General features: G+C 39.8%; 1 protein-coding gene across 4 annotated transcripts in view; it reads left to right on the top strand.

The window, feature by feature from the left end:
* Positions 1-22760, top strand: part of fam107b (family with sequence similarity 107 member B) — a 90671-nt gene that overhangs the window by 59638 nt on the left and 8273 nt on the right. Inside the window, exons 1-2 of one of the 4 annotated variants that reach the window (XM_061916802.1) lie at positions 843-1014; positions 9130-9301. In XM_061916802.1, coding sequence (XP_061772786.1) covers positions 972-1014; positions 9130-9301 — 215 coding nt within the window. In that variant the 5' untranslated portion in view covers positions 843-971. Of the gene's footprint in view, positions 1-842; positions 1015-9129; positions 9302-22760 lie in introns of those variants that run through there. The other 3 variants (XM_061916803.1, XM_061916805.1, XM_061916804.1) reach the window with 3 other exon arrangements.

The following is a 22760-nucleotide window of genomic DNA, read 5'->3' on the forward strand; positions in this document are numbered from 1 at the left end:
TCCCCGTGAATGCGTGGGTTCCCTCCGGGTACTCTGGCTTCCTCCCACTTCCAAAGACATGCACCTGGGGATAGGTTGATTGGTAACACTAAATTGGCCCTAGTGTGTGAATGTTGTCTGTCTATCTGTGTTGGCCCTGTGATGAGGTGGCGACTTGTCCAGGGTGTACCCCGCCTTCCGCCCGATTGTAGCTGAGATAGGCACCAGCGCCCCCCCGCGACCTCCAAAGGGAATAAGCGGTAGAAAATGGATGGATGGATGTATTCTCTTTATTTACCATTTACACAACGTGACAACTTCACTGACTTTGGGTAAACTGAATTAACCGTTGATTAATAGAACTGCTGTATTAAGACTGTGTTGATACAAGTTGTGACAAACTCGGGAACAGGAAGTGAACATATATGTATTCGTAAATGCTGCAAATGGGAAAATGGGTAGAATTAAATAGGCTGTGCTTTGTCCTACTTTTTGTTTCGAGGAATGACAATCCGCGAATCATGTGATGTATTGTATTGCAAGTGTAGACACGTTCGAAATAAAGTAACCCACCAACATATTTGAAAGAAATAGCCTCAAAATGTGTAGAATATTATGTTATTTCAAAACGACGCATGTTAAACATGAGTGAGATGATGTGGATGGAGGAGGAGCGGCGGAGAGGGTGTGTGTGTGTGTGTGTGTGTGTGTGTGTGTGTGTGTGTGTGTGTGTGTGTGTGTGTGTGTGTGTGTGTGTGTGTGTGTGTGTGTGTGTGTGTGTGTGTGTGTGTGTGTGTGTGTGTGTGTGTGTGTGTGTGTGTGTGTGTGTAAGTGAGGCTATAAAAGACTTGTAACCAGCTGGGCTTGGTAGCAGACATCCGTGCAGGACAAAGCAGATCTCCTTTGCAACTCTCTGATTTAAAAAACAAAAACAAAAAAACAGCAAGTTTTCCACGGCTTATTCCTCGATTAATCTAAGCCGAATAGAAGCCATGGCAACAATGTTCAGGTACCCGGTCTTTCCCCATCTGCAGGGTGAGTTTCCAACATTATTTTCAGCTGTTTTGGTGGTCTAACTTTTTGGAATAGAATAGAATAGAGTTTTATTGTCATTATTGCAGTGAACCGGTTCAAAGAACAACGAAATTGGAGCAGATCCCCTAAGGTGCATATAGAATTAGGTAATATAAATAGCAAAAAAATATGTATCTATATATATATATATATGTATATATGCATACATATGAATGTATATACACATATACATATAACATTATTGCACATTATAGTCCAAAAAAATTAAATAAAAAGACATGACACATGAGTACATGATGAACCATTGTGCTCACTCAGTGCCTGTTATTGTTGTTGTTGTCTTTTTTTAACCATTGGCTGTTTTATTGACGTATTGTTCAGTGGATCGTCCTCTTTAAATGTCTTGAAGCTGGCAGAAACAAGTTGTTTAAACCAGTGGTTCTCAAATGGGGGTATACATACCCCTGGGGGTACTTGAGATTTTTTTTAAATAATCTAAAAATAGCAACATTGTAAAAATCATTTATAAATATATGTATTGAATAATACTTCAACAAAATATGTATGTATGTTCATATAATCTGTGGGGAAAAAAATACACCAATGCAATATTCAGTGTTGACAGCTAGATTTTTTTCTGGACATGTTACATAAATATTGATGTTAAAGATTTATTTTTTTATGAAGAAATGTTTAGTATTAAGTTCATGAATCCAGATGGATCTCTATTACAATCCCCAAAGAGAACACTTTAAGTTGATGATTACTTCTACGTGTAGAAATCTTTATTTATAATTGAATCACTTGTTTATTTTTCAACAAGTTTTTAGTTATTTGTATATCTTTTTTTCCAAATAGTTAAAGAAAGACCACTACAAATGAGCAATATTTTGCACTGTTATACAATTTTATAAATCAGAAACTGATGACATAGTGCTGTATTTTACTTCTTTATCACTTTTTTCAACCAAAAATGTTTTGCTCTGATTAGGGGGTACTTGAATTAAAAACATTTTCACAGGGGGTACATCACTGAAAAAAGGTTGAGAACCACTGGTTTAAACTAAGGCTGGGCGACATGGCCTTTTTTTTTTTTTAAATATCTCGATATATTTAGGCCATGTCACGATACACCATATACATCTCCATATTTGGCATTAGCCTTGAATGAACACTTGATGCATATAATCACAGCAGTATGATGGTTCTATGTATCTCCATTAAAACATTCATATTTATTAATATATTCTAAACTTTCATGCAGAGAGGGAAATCACAACTAAAAGTGTATTAGGGGTGTAACGGTACACAAAAAATTTGTTTCGGTAAGTACCTCGGTTCAGAGGTCACTGTTCGGTTAATTTTCGGTACAGAAAGAAAACAACAAAATATAGATTTTTTGGTTGTTTATTTACCAAATTTGCAAAATCTTCCACCAAAAATATTTTTCTTAGTGGAATATTTGATGTGAAGTAATGGGAACCTTGGATAGGTCAATAATTCATAATAACATTGATTTTGATTCAATATTATGTTTTGAGCAATGACAGTTTGAAAGAAAACAAAGGCAGCTTTGTTTTATTAGTCAACATTGCAACTTTTTCTAAATGACCTTTAGCCTTTAGCTTTTTTATTTCACTTTTGTTTATGTTTTTGTTTATTTTAATCGTATTTTTAGAATGTGCCGTGGGCCTTTAAAACATTAGCTGTGGGCCGCAAATGGCCTCCAGGGCACACTTTTGACACCCCTGCTAGAGATAATAGAAAATAAGATCTGATAAGTCTATGGCAGGGGTCGGCAACCGGTGGCTCCGGAGCCGCATGCGGCTCTTTGGCAACTCTGATGCGGCTCAGCTGCACAATCGCCGACCCCCCAGATTGTTGCGGGGAGATTCCGGAATTCAATGCCTCTCCCGGACCTCACCCGGAGTCAACGTTCTCCAATTTTCACTCGGACTACAATATTAAGGGCGTGCCGTGATGATATTACTCTTAACGTCTTCTTGAACGTAATCGCGCCCGCTCATTCACGGAATGCTATTTGCGTGCCGACTGGACACGTGCATTTCTCTGCTTCTATTGGCACATATATGAGATTGTAAGGCATACTGGGTGATACAGAGTACACTGACGGTTGTGATATAAACAACTTTAACACTCCTACTAATATGCGCCACATTATGAACCCACACAAAAGAAGAATGACAAACACATTTCGGGAGAAAATCCTCACAGTAACACAACATAAACGCAACACAACAAATACCCAGAATCCTTTGCATCCATGACACATCCTGACTATGTTATACACCCCGCGAGCACCAAACCCCCCCGGGCCCCCTTACCTGTGTGGTTTAGGTGGGCGGGGTTTGGTGCTCGCGGGGTGTATAACATAGTCAGGAAGTGTCATGGATGCAAAGGATTCTGGGTATTTGTTGTGTTGCGTTTATGTTGTGTTACTGTGAGGATTTTCTCCCGAAATGTGTTTGTCATTCTTCTTTTGTGTGGGTTCACAGTGTGGTGCATATTAGTAAGAGTGTTCAAGTTGTTTACATCACAACCGTCAGTGTACTCTGTGTCACCCAGTATGCCTTCCAGTCACAACATGTTGCTGGACTGGCAAGCAGTTTGTACATGTTGTAGAAGGTGTTTAAGGCAATGGCTTCATAGCATGCCCTTATTCTTGTCATCTGGGTGACCACCAGCAGATATTGGCAAGAATAGTTGCGGCTCCCATTGTCATCCTCATTTTGTGAAACGGGTCGAAATGGCTTTTTGAGTGGTAAATGTTTCCGACCCCTGGTCTATGGATAAAAAGCAGAGCCTGGAGACGCATGCGCGTTTATCATACCTCTCTCCCTCTCTCTGTCTCTGCCCTTCCCTCACAAATGCTGCTGCGCACACAATTTGTTTGGTTTTTAACCCCTTCTTAACCCTGAAAGTACATTGAAAATACACGCAACCATAACTTAAAATGCCAGACATTTGAGGCATTTAAGTAACTCCACCCGGACAGCCCCGCAAAAGAGGACATATCAGGTGAAAAGAGGAGGTATGGTCAGTCTATCGTAGCTCAGTCGCTGCTAGCATGCCTTGTGTTGTTTTTTTTTTTGATTGATTGAAACTTTTATTAGTGGATTGCACAGTACAGTACATATTCCGTGCAATTTACCACTAAATGGTAACACCTCAATACGTTTTTCAACTTGTTTAAGTCGGGGTCCACGTAAATCAATTCATGGTGCCTCGGTGTGCATTGTTTACACAACGTGCGGTACGCTACTTAATATGTCCATGTGGAACTCGTTCGGTACACCTCCGAACCGAACCGAAACCCCCTTACCGAAACGGTTCAATACAAATACATAGGGGTGTAATGGTACACACAAATTTCGGTTCGGTACGTACCTCGGTGTAGAGGTCACGGTTCGGTTCATTTTCGGTACAGTAAGAAAAAAAACAAATATAATTTTTTGGGTTATTTATGTACCAAATTTGTAAACAATGGCTTTATCCTTTTAACATTGGGAACACTATAATAATTCTGCCCACATTAAACTGCCTCAAGTTTTTTCGTTGATTAAATAAAATGACAAAACCTTTCTTCTACATAGAAAAAGTGCAACATTAAACAGTTTCAAGTCAACTCATCATGCTTAATTTATTACAGCATTTGGGAAGCCTGTAGTTGACTTTTATTGTGTAAATGTTATATTTTTGTCAACATGTGATAGCAGGGACCCTGCCATTCAAAACTAGGCTGCTACATTACTGATTAATGTAACTATAGCTGAAAAATAGTACAATAGCAATAGGAGAGACTATTCATCCCTGAAATCAATGGAGTTCATGTTAGTTCATGTGAAATAACAGACAGACAGGGCTTTGCTGCCCCTAACACACGCACACACACACACACACACACACACACATACACACAGCAAAATGAGCTAACGTAACGCTAAAAGCTAATTAGCCTTCACATCACCTCAAGCCAGAACTGTGAGCGAGCTGAACTGCAGTTTAAGTTTTTATTAGGTCAACGGGCTCATAGTGATGTTTGTAATAGTTGTGACTGGAAAGTGTTTTTTATAATTTGGGGAGTACGATGTCCGCTGCTAAACACATGTCTGATCGACAATGAAGCATTTACAACATGCGTTCTGAATACGCACTGCTGATTGGCTTTGTATGTAACCAATTAGATGGCTGTGTGGGCGGCACAATGCTGGGTGCTCACTGCTCAGACAGAGGCAGAAAGTAGAGCAGCTTGTTAAGACTTTAGGATACAAACTCGTTCGATAAAGCCTCGTACCGAACCAAAACCCCCGTACCGAAACGGTTCAATACAAATACACGTAGTGTTACACCCGTAGTATTAATGAAACAGCTATTAAGCAGTGGCACAAACATTCATGTCATTTCCAAAACAAAGTGCAAGACTGTCAGAGACAGTTTAAAACAAGCTATGAGTGCACTTTTGTGCATGATGTCACTAAGATGACATATCAAAACAACACTAAATTAAAGTATACTTTTTGTACAGAACACCACTACAGTAGTTTAAAACAAAGTGCACTTTTGTGCATGATGTCACACAAGATATTTCAATAAGTGTCAAATAAAAATTAGCTGCATAATAGGAAATCAAGTAGTGTATGTCCTTCACTATGTGGTAGGTTCCTGCGGACGTTATCTCCATTTTTTTTTCATATGGTGTTGATGTGGAAACGGTTGCCTTGGCATTTTGTGGGTGTGGCACCGACAAAATGCATGTTGACATGCCGAGTTTCAAGCGCTCCTCATTCTCTAGCACAGGGGTCGGGAACCTTTTTGGCTGAGAGAGCCATGAAAGCCAAATATTTTAAAATGTATTTCCCAGAGAGCTATATAATATTTAAGATAATATTTTACAACACTCAATACAACTTAATGCGTGCAAGAGTAAGACCAACATTTTTACAGTATGATAATTATTCTTTTTAATAACATTGTTATTCTGAAGCTAACCAATATTAAATAAAATACTTTTACCATTAATCCGACTTCATGAACAGGTGCGGTAGAAAATGGATTAAAATGCATGAGAATGTTTTATGTTGAACGTTAGTTTTAACACTGATTACCAGTTGAATGATTAATTGCTTATCATATCAAGCAATGTCAGCAAAGATTTATCTGAGAGCCTGATAGAGATAGATAGATAGTACTTTATTTATTCCGTCAGGAGAGTTCCTTCAGGAAAATTTAAAATATTCAGCACAATCCCATTCAAGATCAGACAAACATTAAAGGGAGACAGAACAGGATCACTGACGAGTCTGCCGGCTTCCAGCGCCCCTTACAAAAAAGATGAGATACAGGTAAACAAGGGGGTGGGGGGTATGGGAGAAAAAAATAGAAGATTAAAGGGAGAGGGGGTGCAGACTGAGGCCAAGGGAAAAAAACAATTCTGTTTTGCTGTCATCAAAAGAGCCACATCTGGCTCGAAAGCCATAGGTTCCCTACCCCGGCTCTAGCAGATTACTTTTCAAATGATGCTACATATTAGCAGTAATGCTACTTTTTGTAGAAACGCTTTTGCCCCACACTTGACATATTACGGTTGTCTGTTCGACATCTTCCCGCTTGAAGCCAAACCACCGTCGGACGATGGACCCCCTGCTGTTTTCCTTGGGAATTATTTCTTCCTTCATTTGTTACTAGATTGGCACCTTCTTTCTCTCGTATTACCACTCGCACCACAGCTAAAGTTACTCATGCCGCTACCTCTCTGCTCCGCGAGGGCGTATACGTATGTGACGAATGTAAGAAGGTGCGCTTGTTTTATGTCTCTGTGAGAAGGAGAGACAAAAAAGAGTGAAAAGAGCCTAAAAAAGCTAAAAACAACTGCGTGAGAACGTATACTCCAATATCAATATATAGTAATTTTCTTTATCGCACTGAGACAATCCCGCGATATATCCATATATCGCCCAACCCTAGTTTAAACCCACTTATTTATAAGACTGAAGTCAGGTATTTCTGCTTGCAATAGCTGAGTGTGGCTATAAATTAAATGCTATAAAACATGTCTAGAATGTGTTAAACGTTGTACAGTATTATTGTTTGATGGCAACCTATGAAATAATTTGATTATTATGCGAATTTGCAGCAAAAAGAAACCAAATAAATGTTGTTTTCCTTGTTTTGCATGTGGCTTTTTTTGTTTTTTCTCACCCATCTGGGGACAATTACGTAACGAGTCCATCCACCACTAAAGTGGCTGTTCGGAATCTTTGACGAGGAGTCTTGTTCAGGAGTGAGGGAAGAGTAGATGGTGAGATCGGTGCGGCGTCTTCAGTAATGTGGACGCTGTATCAATCCCGTGTGGTGAAGAAAGAGCTGAGCCGGAAGGCAAAGCTCTCAATTTACCGGTCGAGCTACGTTCCCATCCTCACCTATGGTCATGAGCTTTGGGTTATGACCGAAAGGACAAGATCACGGGTACAAGGTGGCGAATTGTAACTGATTACATTTGTTAAGAAGTAACTTAGCTACCCTATTTCCAGAGCTATACTGTAGAGCACACCGGTATTTAAGCCCCACCCACCAATTTTTGCAGGAAAAATATTACTTTATATAGTTATATACATGATTTATCTTTATAACTTTATATATTAGCTGCTGGTACGTCGCGAAATTGGATATTTTTAAATAGTTAATTTTCATAACTTAATTGTTTTGTCTGTAACACGGCAGTAAAATGGCTTATTAAACAAAACAGAAGTCATCGTCATGGACCCATGAGCTGCTAACAGACTAAATAACTCCACAGTGACGTTTTGGGGAATTTACCAAACTGAAAGAATACAAAAAGAATGCCATTGTAAGTTAATAATACTAATACAGACAATTATAAACGTTTTAGTATGTTCGCTAATGCTAAGAGATAGGGTGAGAAGCTTCTGTGTTCGGGAGGAGCTCTAAGTAAAGCCGCTGCTACTCCATCTGGTCAGGATGCCACCCTAGGGCACGTCCAACCGGTATGAGGCCACGGGGAAGACCCAGGATACGTTGGGAAGACTATGTCTCCCGGCCGGCCTGGAAACGCCTCGGGATCCCCCGGGAGGAGCTGGTCGAAGTGGCTGGGGAGAGGGAAGTCTGGGCTTCCGTGCTTAGGCTGCTGGCCCCGCGACCCGACCTTGGATAAGTGGAAGAAGATGGATGGATGGATGTACATGTACATTTTGAAAAAACTCTTTGCAACACCTCTCAAGCTCCATCAGGTTGGATGAGAAGCATGCGTTTTCATCCGGGATGTCTCATATTGTCAATATGGGGCATTGTGTGTAGAATTTTGAGGACAAAAAAATTATTTGTTCCATTTTAGCATAAGGCTATAACATAAAATGAGGAAAAAGTGAAACACCGTGAATACATTCCGGGTGCACTGTATATAATGTAGCATCTATCAATCGTATTCCATTAATTATTTTTTTTATACAGTTAACTAAAGGCCTCATTGTAGCTCTTATTTCCAAAATTGTGTACACTACTGAATTGGGGCCTCATGGCCGCTTATGTGGACACTTATACTGCCATCTGGTGGTGTAAGAAGAGTACAACATACAATGGTATTTGGGGGAAAAAAAGTGTAAAAATAAGAATTAGCATGCCACTAAACATGAAGTACACGTTTGTGTACTTATGAACTAAGTACATCATATTAAAAGATGATTTAGTTTTTATTCTAATTAGGGTCCAAATAGCAAAGAGAAATTTAAAAAAAGCATGTAAACAAACACCTTAGGCTGCTGCCCCCGCGACCCGACCTCGGATAAGCAAAAGTAGATGGATGGATCATCAGGATTGTGCTCAAAGATTCCGAACGGCCACTTTAGTGACTTCATTAAAACACTAAACATTCAGTGGCCTAAAGAGGTCTGCTTTGCTTATTTGGAGAGGCAACATGACAGCACAGTTATAAAATAAATGTTGCATGACAGCGAGCGTCATCACCCACCTCTTCTTTATCGCTAATAAAGGGAGTTGTCCGGAACAAAGCGTTCTCATTTTTCTGTTCCCTTTCATATGTAAACGTGCGTAAAGTGTTTGGTGTCTTGTCTGGTTCAGATCCGCGTGACCCCGGTCTGTCGCTGTCACCAGGGAGGAGTGTCATGGCCGAGCCGGACTATCTGGGGGGAGACTGCGATGAGCTTATCAAACCAAAGAAGTTGATCAACCCGGTCAAGAACTCCCGAAACCACCAGGACCTGCACCGGGAGCTGCTCATGAACCAGAAAAGGTCTGTCAAATGTGCACTTTGTCACGTCGAAGAGTCCATTTGTTTTGATTTGGGTATACAGTGAAGTGAATTGTATTTATATAGCGCTTTTTCTCTAGTGACTCAAAGCACTTTACATAGTGAAAGTTAATATCTAAGTAACATTTAAAGCAGTGTGCGTGACACTGGGAGCAGTGCCCAAGGACACAACGGCAGTGACTAGGGGATCGAACCTGGAACCCTCAAGTTGCTGTCGCGTCTACTCTTCAACCGAGCTATACCGCCCCAATAGTGTGTAGACCAGGGGTCACCAACCTTTTTGAAACCAAGAGCTACTTCTTGGGTACTGATTAATGCGAAGGGCTACCAGTTTGATACACACTTAAATAAATTGCCAGAAATAGCCAATTTGCTCAATTTACCTTTTAATAAATAAATCAATCAATATATATATATATATAATATAAAAATGGGTGTTTCTGTCAGTCATTCCGTCGTACATTTTTTTTCCTTGTACGGAAGGTTTTTTGTAGAGAATAAATGATGAAAAAAACACTTAATTGAATGGTTTAAAAGAAGAGAAAACACGAAAAAAATGAAAATTCAATTTTGAAACAATGTTTATCTTCAATTTCGACTTTTTAAAATTCAAAATTCAACCGAAAAAAATGAAGAGAAAAACTAGCTAATTTTGAATCTTTTCGAAAAAATAAAAAAAAATAATTTATGGAACATTATTTGTAATTTTTACTGATTAACATTCATTTTAGAATTTTGATGACATGTTTTAAATAGGTTAAAATCCAATCTGCATTTTGTTCGAATATACAACAAATTGGACCAAGCTATATTTCTAACAAAGACAAATCATTATTTCTTATAGATTTTCCAGAACAAAAATTTTAAAAGAAATTCAAAAGACTTTGAAATAAGATTTAAACTTGATTCCATAGATTTTCTAGATTTGCCAGAATCATTTTTTTTTTTTTTTATTCATAAGTTTGAAGAAAGATTTCACAAATATTCTTCGGCGGAAAAAACAGAAGCTAAAATGAAGAATTAAACTAAAATGTATTTATTCTTCACAATAAAAAAATACATTTACTTGAACATTGATTTAAATTGTCAGGAAAGAAGAGGAAGGAATTTAAAAGGTAAAAAGGTATATGTGTTTGAAAATCCTAAAATCATTTTTAAGGTTGTATTTTTTCTCTAAAATTGTCTTTCTGGAAATATAAGAAGCAAAGTAAAAAAAAATAATGAATTTATTTTAACAAGTGAAGACCAAGTCTTTATAACATTTTCTTGGATTTTCAAATTCTATTTGAATTTTGTCTCTCTTAAAATTAAAAAGGTAGAGCAAAGCGAGACCAGCTTGCTAGTAAATAAATACAATTTAAAAAATAGAGGCAGCTCACTGGTAAGTGCTGCTATTTGAGCTATTTTTAGAACAGGCCAGCGGGCGACTCATCTGGTCCTCAGGGGCTGCCTGGTGCCCGCGGGCACCGCGTTGGTGACCCCTGGTGTAGACCAAGTATGCAGGAAGTAGTCTTTGCCATTAAGGTAACGTGCCAGTCTTGTATTTTGTTGCGCCCTACAAAGTGTGTGTACTGTAAGTATTGTATTCGTGACACTCCAGATGTTTCATGGTAACATACATTGTACGTTTCATTACCACATTTGGTAGAATGCAATAAATGTAATAATATTTCAGGATTATTGCCTGGGAGGTGAGTACTCTTATCATGGAACAGCTAACTCCACAGTGACTTTCTTGTTGCTTCGGCCGTATTGAAATCACTTCATTTTTACAGACTACATAAACACGTCCTGGATTAAAACATTGCTAAAAAAAAAAGTAAGCGAAACTAAAAACTAAAATGGTAGTGTCCTACTGTACAGGCTCTTTGAAGTGTGTACATGAAACATGTTTATTATTGCAATTTTGGTCCTTAAAGGCCTACTGAAACCCACTACTACCGACCACTCAGTCTGATAGTTTATATATCAATGATGAAATATTAACATTGCAACACATGCCAATACAGCCTTTTCAGTTTACTAAATTGCAATTTTAAATTTTGCGCGAAGTATCCTGTTGAAAACGTTGCGGTATGATGACGCGTACGCGTGACGTCGCGGACTGTAGCGGAAATTTTGTTCCAGCCTTGATCCCAGCTATAAGTCGTCTGCTTTCATCGCATAATTACACAGTATTCTGGACATCTGTGTTGCTGAATCTTTTGCAATTTGTTCAATTAATAATGGAGACGTCAAAGAAGAAAGATGTAGGTGAGAAGCGGTGTATTGCGGCCGCCTTTAGCAACACAAACACAGCCGGTGTTTCCTTGTTTACATTCCCGAAAGATGACGGTGAAGCTTTACTATGGAACAGAGCGGTCAAACATACATGGTTCCCTACCACATGTCAGCCGGCAGGTTTCGGTGAGAAAATGGTGGTAATAAGTCTGCTATTACTGTAGACATGAGCGGAGAGCTTGCGTCGTTCCTCGTGCACCTGTCAAAAGAGGCCGCTGCGGACTCTCTTGCCTCCTCCGACCGGCCGCCCCCGAACAAGGTTTGCTTCCACCGTGGAGGAGGAGAAAAAAAAAATCTCAGGCCGGCCCTAACGGCTGCCTTCGCTTCGCTTCGCCTCATCGAGAAACGTGGCTTGTATCAGAGACACTGGGGGTCACCACACCCGTGGCCACACCCCTCCGACTTCCACTAAAACGCTAAAACCCTTGTAACACAGTAACCAGAATGGAATTATCCTAGTAAATTTGTCTAACATCTAAATCGCACTGCCGTCTATTTTTTTTGTTTCCTAGTCCTTCACTCGCACTTTCCTCATCCACAAATCTTTCATCCTCGCTCAAATTAATGGGGAAATCGTCGCTTTCTCGGTCCGAATCGCTCTCGCTTCTGGTGGCCATGATTTTAAACAATGTTCAGATGTGAGGAGCTCCACAACCCGCACATCGTCTGCTACTTCCGGTACAGGCAAGGCTTTTTTATTGGCAACCAAAAGTTGTGAACTTTATCGTCGATGTTCCCCACTAAATCCTTTCAGCAAAAATATGGCAATATCGCGAAATGATCAAGTATGACACATAGAATGAACCTGCTATCCCCGTTTAAATAAGAAAATCTCATTTCAGTAGGTCTTTAAATAAAAAAGTGAACATACTCCCGCGACACCAAAAGGGACAAGCGGTAGAAAATGAATGGAAGGATGGACTAGACAACTTGTCTTTTATTAGTAAGTAAACAAACAAAGACTCCTAATTAGCCTGCTGACGTATGCAGTAACATATTGTGTCATTTACACACCTATTATTTTGTACACATTATAAGGGACAAACAGTAAAAATTGATTATTAATCTACTTGTTCTTTTCCTTTTAATATCTGCTTATTTTGTGTTTCTATCTACACTTCTGTTAAAATGTAATAATCACTTATTCTTCTCTTCTTTGATACTTTACATTAGTTTTGGATGATACCACACATTTAGGTATCGATCCGATACCAAGTAGTTACAGGATCATACATCCGTCATATTCAAAGTCCTCATGTGTCCAGGGACATATTTACTGAGCTTATAAAACATATGTTTTTAAAAAAGGACGATACGAAATATCAATGTAATCATAGTATTAATGACGAGATACTCTATTGTACTTGGTATCGTTACAGTGGATGTCAAGTGTAGATAATGATACTTGTAGGAAACGTACTTTATTTAAAGTTAAGTAAAAATACCAATGATTGTGGTGAAATCTGTCTTCTGCATTTGACCCATCCCCTTGATCACTCCCTGGGAGGTGAGGGGAGCAGTGGGCAGCAGCAGTTGCCACGCCCGGCAATCATTTTTTGGAGATTTAACCCCCAAATTCCAACCCTTGATGGTGAGTGCCAAGCAGGGAGGTAATGAATCCCATTTTTTATAGTCTTTGGTATGACTCGGCCGGGGTTTGGACTCACAACCTACCGATCTCAGGGCGGACACTCTAACCACTAGGCCACTGAGTAGGTACTGTAAAAATTGATTATTAATCTACTTGTTAATTTCCCGTTATCTGGTTATTTTCTGTTTCAACATGTTTTATTTGTCACCATGGAGGCCAGGATTAGTGATTTAGAAGTAGCTAAAGCACTGGGGATGGATGTTAGCTGCTAGCCAGCTCGACATGTCTTGAAGCATCTCTTCCTGAGTGTGTTTCAGTGTTATAACTTCACCTTTATCTTTAATTTTAAGCCCAAAATGCGTCCGTTCTCCCTTTTCTGTCTACACACTGTCTCTGCTTGTAAGTACTCTTGTGTTTGTGTGTGCTGCCGAACATGCTCCTCTGCTCGTAAAACCATCAATTTCATAACATGAAGACGCACAGTTAAAATCCATTAAAATCAAAACAAAGTATAGTACTGTTTTTGTTTCATTAGTACCGCGATACCAGTACCGGTATACTGTAGAACCCTACAAGAGGGTTAGTCTGATATTAAATGGAGAAATGCTATAATGAAAGGCTAAGATAAGATACTATACAACATCCCACAATGGGGGAATGATGTGGTGCAGAGCAGATTGAAAAAAGTCCACCAAAAATGAGGTGAAAACGAGGAGGAAAACGTTAAAGAACGCCACTTCAGCTGAATGCTGGGATAGGCTCCAGCACCCTCACGAACGGGACACGCAGTAGAAAATGGATGGATGGATGATTGACAGACATTGTATTGATTTTAGCATATTTGATCTCGTAAATGTGTCAGTAAAAAAAAGTTTGGACACCCCCACCTTAGATACTTGCTGATCAGAGCTCCAACCTGACATAGTCCAGACCATTTCGGTCTAATTCCAGGGAATTTTTAATGCATGTCAAGTAACGGCCTTCCTAGTAAGGTCTATTCAGGTGTACTGGAGAGGAGGCTACGCCGGATAGTCCAACTCCGGATTCAGGAGGAACAGTGTGGTTTTCGTCCTGGTCGTGGAACTGTGGACCAGCTCTATACTCTCGGCAGGGTCCTTGAGGGTGCATGGGAGTTTGCCCAACCAGGCTACATGTGCTTTGTGGACTTGGAGAAGGCATTCGACCATGTCCTGTGGGGAGTGCTCAGAGAGTATGGGGTATCGGACTGTCTGATTCTGGCTGTCCGCTCCCTGTATGATCAGTGTCAGAGCTTGGTCCGCATTGCCGGCAGTAAGTCGGACCTGTTTGTCCTTTGTCATCGATTCTGTTCATAACTTTTATGGACAGAATTTCTAGGCGCAGTCAGGGCGTTGAGGGGATCCGGTTTGGAGGCTGGAGGATTAGGTCTCTGCTCTTTGCAGATGATGTGGTCCTAGTGGCTTCATCTGGCCAGAGTCTTCAACTCTCCCTGGATCGGTTCGCAGCCGAGTGTGAAGCGACCGGGATGGGAATCAGCACCTCCAAGTCTGGGTCCATGGTTCTCGCCCGGAAATGTGTGGAGTGCCATATCCGGGTTGGGGAAGAGACCCAGCCCCAAAATTTAGGAGTTGAAGTACCTCGGAGTCTTGTTCACGAGTGAGGGAAGAGTGGACCGTGAGATCGACAGGCGGATTGGTGCGATGTCTTCAGTAATGCGGACGCTGTATCGATCCGTTGTGGTGAAGAAAGCGCTGAGCCGGAAGAAAAAAATCTCTCAATTACCGGTCGATCTACGTTCACATCCTCACCTATGGTCATGAGCTGAGTTTCCTCCGTCGGGTGGCGGGGCTCTTCCTCAGAGATAGGGTGAGAAGCTCTGCCATCCGGGAGAAGCTCAAAGTAAAGCCGCTGCTCCTCCACATGGAGAGGAGCCGGATGAGGTGGTTCGGACATCTGGTCAGGATGCCACCCGAACGCCTCCCGGGGGAGGTGTTTAGGGCACGTCCAACCGGTAGGAGGCCACGAGCAAGACCCAGGACACGTTGGGAAGGCTATGTCTCCCGGCTGGCCTGGGAACGCCTCGGGATCCCTCGGGAAGAGCTGGACAAAGTGGGTGGGGAGAGTGGAGTCTGGGCTTCCCTGCTTAGGCTGCTGCCCCCCGACCCGATCTCAGATAAGCGGAAGAAGATGGATGGATGGAAGTAATGGAGAGGCAGTACAGATGGCGGGCTCCATGGAGTGTGACCGGAGTTAATGCAAAATGAGACGGCCCTTTCAGGATGCTGCGGCCCTCTACAGAAGGGGTGGGGGTCCTGTTAGGTGACTTCCGTGTGGCATATACCAATGCTAGCGGCAGTATTATGTAAACCATGAATTTTGCATGGCAGCGATTACATAAAAGCCCCATGTCCATTAGTGTGTCACAAATGCGTTACGCAAAAAGTGGCAGAGATCAGCGGCGAAGAGCCCTGCAGATCATGTGGTCAGCGCAGCATCCCCACCGCACTGTGAACTCATGGAATAGTGCTGCGGCATCTTTGTGTCCCAGCTATAAATAACCCCCGGCAGCTGTTACATCACAGTCGGCGTGTTGGTAAACAGGTCGAAGAGAGAGGTGGCGCTCTGGAGATGGGAGGAGAGGATGCAGAGGTCAGGGCGATGGGGATTATGCAATGGTGCTTTTTTTTTTTTCCATTGAATAACAAGAGTGTCCGTGGCGTTTATCGGCAATCTGAATGTGAGAAATATAGCAGGTTCACCAGTGGGTTTTGATTGGGCGTTTGCTTAGCGGATTAGTCACATTGATGAGAGCGGTGGGGGCGGGGATGGGTGGATGCCAGGGTGGATGGATGGTTGCATGAAAAGGCAAAAAAGTTGTTATATAATCAAGTTTACAAAACAGTCACAGCTGAGAGCCTTTCTCTGCCTCTGCACACACAAACACACTGAATATCATTTGGAATGGGGACCAAGTTGTTGTTCGTGACTTGTGGGGACCACCCTTACTACAAATTGTGGAGGCATAAAAGGGCCACTGGCCAGTTAGCTCATACTGTTCTTTAAATCTCTGGAATGATGAAGTAATGTGCTGATCATACTTACTGGGAACCCTGGGGTAAAGCGTTCATGGGGACCGAATTTAAATAATTTTGCATAATTCACACAAACAAACACAGTAAACATGTTTTATGGGCCGAAGCTTAAAAATAACTTAGGCATCTTCAGAATGGATCTGACTATCATTTAAAAAAGGTCTCCCTTTTAGGGGACCTATTTTATGTGTCCCCATACCGTCAGATGTCCCCTAAAAGTGTGTAAACAGAGCGATGTCCCCATAAAGTCAGCATTGCCAGAACACACACACACACACACTGGTTATCATTTGGAATGGGGACCAAGTTGTTGTTCGTGACTTGTGGGGACCACCCTTTCTACAGATTGTGGGGGCATAAAAAAAAATAAAGGTAAAATGTCCACTGTCCAGTTAGCTCATACACTTCTTTAAATCTCTGGAATGATGAAGTAATGTGCTGATCATACTTACTGGGGACCCTGGGGTAAAGGAGTTAATATGGTTCATGGGGACCTAATTTAAATAATTTTGCATAATTCACACAAACAAACACTGTAAACATGTTTTATGGGCCAAAGCTTAATCACTTAGGCATCTTCAGAATGGAAATGACTGTCATTTAAAAAGGTCTCCCTTTTAGGGTACCTGTATTATGTGTCCCCATACCGTCAGATGTCCCTTAAAAGTGTGTAAATAGAGTGATGTCCCCATTAAGTCTGCATTTCCAGGACACACACACACACTCACACACACACACACACACACACTGGTTATAATTTGGAATGGGGACCAACTTGTTGTTCGTGAATTGTGGGGACCACCATTTTTACAGGTTGTGGAGGCATAAAAAAATGAGGTCAAAGGGCCACTGCCCAGTTAGCTCATACTCTTCTTTAAATCTCTGGAATGATGAAGTAATGGGCTGATCATACTTACTGGGGACCCTGGGGAAAAGGTGTTAATATGGTTCATGGGGACCGAATTTAAATAATTTTGCATAATTCACACAAACAAACACAGTAAACATGTTTTATGGGCCAAAGCTTAAAAATCACTTAGGCATCTTCAGAATGGATCTGACTATCATGTAAAAAAAGGTTTCCCTTTTAGGGGACCTGTTTTATGTGTCCCCATACCGTCAGATGTCCCCTAAAAGTGTGTAAACAGAGCGATGTCCCCATAAAGTCAGCATTGCCAGAACACACACACACACACACAATGGTTGTCATTTGGAATGGGGACCAAGTTGTTGTTCGTGACTTGTGGAGACCACCCTTTCTACAGGTTGTGGAGGCATAAAAAAAATTGGGTAAAATGGCCACTGTCCAGTTAGCTCATACAGTTCTTTAAATCTCTGGATTGATGAAGTAATGTGCTGATCATACTCACTGGGGACACTGGGGAAAAGGTGTTAATATGGTTCATGGGGACCGAATTTAAATAATTTTGCATAATTCACACAAACAAACACAGTAGACATGTTTTATGGGCCAAAGCTTAAAAATCACTTAGGCATCTTCAGAATGGATCTGACTATCATTTAAAAAAGGTCTCCTTTTTAGAGGACCTGTTTTATGTGTCCCCATACCGTCAGATGTCCCCTAAAAGTGTGTAAATAGAGCGATGTCCCCATTAAGTCAGCATTGCCAGAACACACACACACACACACACACTAGTTATCATTTGGAATGGGGACCAAGTTGTTGTTCGTGACTTGTGGGGACCACCCTTTCTACAGGTTGTGGAGGCATAAAAAAAATGAGGTAAAATGGCCACTGCCCAGTTAGCTCATACACTTCTTTAAATATCTGGAATGATGAAGTAATGTGCTGATCATACTTACTGGGGACCCTGAGGTAAGGGAGTTAATATGGTTCAATATGGCCAAAGCTTAAAAATCACTTAGATCCATTTTGAAGATGCCTATCATTTAAAAAGGTCTCCCTTTTAGGGCAGTGTTCCCCAACCACCGGGCTCGATTGGTACCGGGTTGCAGAATAATTTTGTATTTATTAATTTTTTTTATTAAATCAACATAAAAACACAACACAAACTTACAATTAGTGCACCAACCCCCCAAAAAACTCCCCATTTCAACACACACACACACACACACACACACACACACACACACACACACACAGTCTTTGAGTAATTTAGTCAAGACTGGTGGAGAACTTCATGGTTTGGTTTTTGAACAAGAATTCCTCCCGGTGTGTCGGAATGTCATTCCAGAGACATCTGTCCTTGGTGGGGAGGGGGTGTGGATCTTTTTTGTAACCTTGACCACCTGAACCCTCCCTACAATTATGTAACCATGACCACCTGACCCCTACCTACAACAGTGAAACCTTGACCACTTTATTTGATAAGCGGGTCGGACAACTGCATCAGGTCATAATGCAAAGATGAATGAAATCGCTTAAAAAAAACTTTGAGTCATATTTTGCTCCGTTGACTTGTTTATGAATGTAAGTTACATATATGTATATGTGTGTTTGTAAATATGTGTACATATGTGTGTAAATATATATACAGATACAGTGGTGATCAAAAGTTTACATACACTTGTAAAGTACATAATGTCATGGTTGTCTTGAGTTTCCCATCATTTCTACAACTCTTATTTTTTTGTGATGGAGGGATTGGAGCACATACTTGTTGGTCACAAAAAAACATTCGTGATTTTGCTTCTTTTATGATTGTATTATGGCTTTACTGAAAATGTGAGCACATCTGCTGGGTCAAAAGTATACATACAGCAATGTTATAATTTACTTACATGTCCCTTGGCAAGTCTCACTGCAATAAGGCGCTTTTGGTAGCAATCAAATGCATTTTTGACCTCTCCTCTTGACAAAATTGGTGCAGTTCAGCTAAATGAGTTTGTTTTCTGACATGGACTTGTTTCTTCAGCATTGTTTAAGTCAGGACTTTGGGAAGAACATTCTAAAACCTTCGTTCTAGCCTGATTTAACCAGTCCTTTACCACTTTTGAGGTGTGTTTGGGGTCGTTGTCCTGTTGGAACACCCAAATCGGGTCAAACCTAGAAAAATAATGCATCCCCAAAAAAAATATTCAGCACTTGGACCAGCAGTGAAAATCCAGAACGTTATATCCAGACTCCCGAAATGCAACACCGAACGACACAAGAAGTCTTTCATACCGACAGCCATCAGACTGTATAATACATATGTTTTTTTAAACTGTACATGTACTGTAAATGTATATATTATTCACATGTGAATAATGTTTTATAATAGACTGTAATTGTGTTATTCACATGTGAATAATCCATGCTGTATAATTGACTATTTGTTATTCACGTGTGAATAATGCTGTATTATAGACTATTTATATTATTCACATGTGAATAATGCTGTGTAATAGACTGTATTTGTTACTCACATGTGAATGATGTTGTATAATAAACTATATTATTCACATGTGAATAATACTGTATAATAGACTTTTTTTCTGTTATTCACATGTTAATAATGCTTGTACAATAGACTGTATTTATACTATTGACATGTGAATAATGCTGTACAATAGACTATGTTATTCACATGTGAATAAAGCTGTATAATAGACTGTATTTATATTATTCACATGTGAATAATGCTGTATAATAGACTGTATTTATGTTATTCACATGTGAATAATGCTGTATAATAGACTGTATTTATTTTATTCAAATGTGAATAATGCTGTATAATAGACTGTATTTATATTATTCACATGTGAATAATGCTGTATAATACTTTTTTCTGTTATTCACATGTGAATAATGCTGTATAATAGACTGTATTTATGTTATTCACATGTGAATAATGCTGTATAATAGACTATATTATTCACGTGTGAATAATGCTGTATAATAGACTATATTATTCACGTGTGAATAATGCTGTATAATCGACTGTTTTTATGTTATTCACATGTGAATAATGCTGTATAATACTTTTTTCTGTTATTCACATGTGAATAAAGCTGTATAATAGACTGTATTTATATTATTCACATGTGAATAATGCTGTATAATACTTTTTCCTGTTATTCACATGTGATTAATGCTGTATAATAGACTGTATTTATGTTATTCACATGTGAATAATGCTGTATAATAGACTGTATTTATGTAATAGACTGTATTTATGTTATTCACATGTGAATAATGCTGTATAATAGACTGTATTTATATTATTCACATGTGAATAATGCTGTATAATACTTTTTTCTGTTATTCACATGTGAATAATGCTGTATAATACTTTTTTCTGTTATTTACATGTGAATAATGCTGTATAATACTTTTTTCTGTTATTCACGTGTGAATAATGCTGTATAATCGACTGTTTTTATGTTATTCACATGTGAATAATGCTGTATAATACTTTTTTCTGTTATTCACATGTGAATAATGCTGTGTAATAGACTGTATTTATGTTATTCACATGTGAATAATGCTGTATAATAGACTATATTATTCACGTGTGAATAACGCTGTATAATACACTGTATTTATGTTATTCACATGTGAATAATGCTGTATAATAGACTATATTATTCATGTGTGAATAATGCTGTATAATACACTGTATTTATGTTATTCACATGTGAATAATGCTGTATAATAGACTATATTATTCATGTGTGAATAATGCTGTATAATACACTGTATTTATATTATTCACATGTAAAAAAAAATACCCTAGTGTTTATTGTCTGTTGTGAGCGAACTGTGGTGCTGAATTTCCCCCAGGGATCAATAAATTACTTTCTATTCTATTCTATTCTATATTATACTGTTAAACCTTTCAGTTTGTCCCGCTAGATCCCATCCAACACGCTCGCTTCTTTGGCGTTGAAAAAACATCACGATGCAAAAGAACTCCCGCGGCTTCTGGGAACATTGTGGGCACAGTTATGTAATGGTCACCATTGGGTGATGCGTTTAATTAAAGCCTCCTGCTGTTACATTATTTCAGGCGGGGGATTGATGGAGGTTTCTGCCTGAAGGTAGTAAGTAGCCGCACATCACTTCTGCATTTCTCCGACTTGTCTTCTTTTGGGGCTTTAGTGTACCTGCGGGGGCTTTAGTGTACCCGCGCTCGTCTTTTCAGGCTTTTACCCGGAGTCCAGTTTGATTGATTCTCCTCCGTCTTTACCGCTCTTGCTCTCCAATAGTCGTTGGCCTCCTAACTGGGGAGGAGTTGTTGGAGGGATGACATCACATCTGGCATGGCTGCCAGAAGGCACACATGCAACTCACGTCTGTGATGACTCTGAGTTGTGTGATCCTCCCTGAGATGCTGTAACCTGATGAGCAATCATCTTGGCACACGCCTCAGCATGTTTGGCCAAAGCCTCAGTGGATTGACTTTGTACTTTCTGTTTAGTCCTGATGCCATTATTGTCTATAAAACTGTCAAGACAAATAACTCTTAACGGTGGTAATTGACATTTTTTGGCGGAAAACTTCGTTTTCCCTAAATAAAGTACATATAAAGCACAAAAAAGTATTTAGTCAGCCACCGATTGTGCAAGTTCTCCCACTTAAAATGATGACAGAGGTCTGTAATTTTCATCATAGGTACACTTCAACTGTGAGAGACAGAATGTGGAAAAAAAATCCAGGAATTCACATTGTAAGAATTTTAAGGAATTTATTTGTAAATTATGGTAGAAAATACGTATTTGGTCAACCATTCAAAGCTCTCACTGATGGAAGAAGGTTTTGGCTCAAAATCTCACGATACATGGCCTCATTCATTCTTTCCTTAACACGAATCAATCGTCCTGTCCCCTTAGCAGAAAAACAGCCCCAAAGCATGATGTTTCCACCCCCATGCTTCACAGTAGGTATGGTGTTCTTGGGATGCAACTCAGTATTCTTCTTCTTCCAAACACGACCAGTTGAGTTTATACCAAAATGGATACATGGATGATACAGCAGAAGTTTGGGAGAAGGTCATGTGGTCAGATGAAACCAAAATAGAACTTTTTGGTATAAACTCAACTCGTCGTGTTTGGAGGAAGAAGAATACTGAGTTGCATCCCAAGAACACCACACCTACTGTGAAGCATGGGGGTGGAAACATCATGCTTTGGGGCTGTTTTTCTGCTAAGGGGACAGGACGATTGATCCGTGTTAAGGAAAGAATGAATGGGGCCATGTTTCGTGAGATTTTGAGCCAAAACCTCTTTCCAGCTTTGAATGGTTGACCAAATACTTATTTTCCACCATAATTTACAAATAAATTCTTTAAAATTCCTACAATGTGAATTCCTGGTTTTTTTCACATTCTGTCTCTCACAGTTAAAGTGTACCTATGATGAAAATTACAGACCTCTATCATCATTTTAAGTGGGAGAACTTGCACAATCGGTGGCTGACTAAATACTTTTTTTGCCCCACTGTATGATCTGACTGACCATCTCATATAATACAATTAAAAAGTTTGTATTGATGCATGGAAAACCATGAGGTAGAACTGCAAATATTAATCGATTT

Source organism: Nerophis ophidion, linkage group LG12 (genome assembly GCF_033978795.1).
Source record: "Nerophis ophidion isolate RoL-2023_Sa linkage group LG12, RoL_Noph_v1.0, whole genome shotgun sequence".
Classification (NCBI taxonomy): Eukaryota; Metazoa; Chordata; class Actinopteri; order Syngnathiformes; family Syngnathidae; genus Nerophis; species Nerophis ophidion.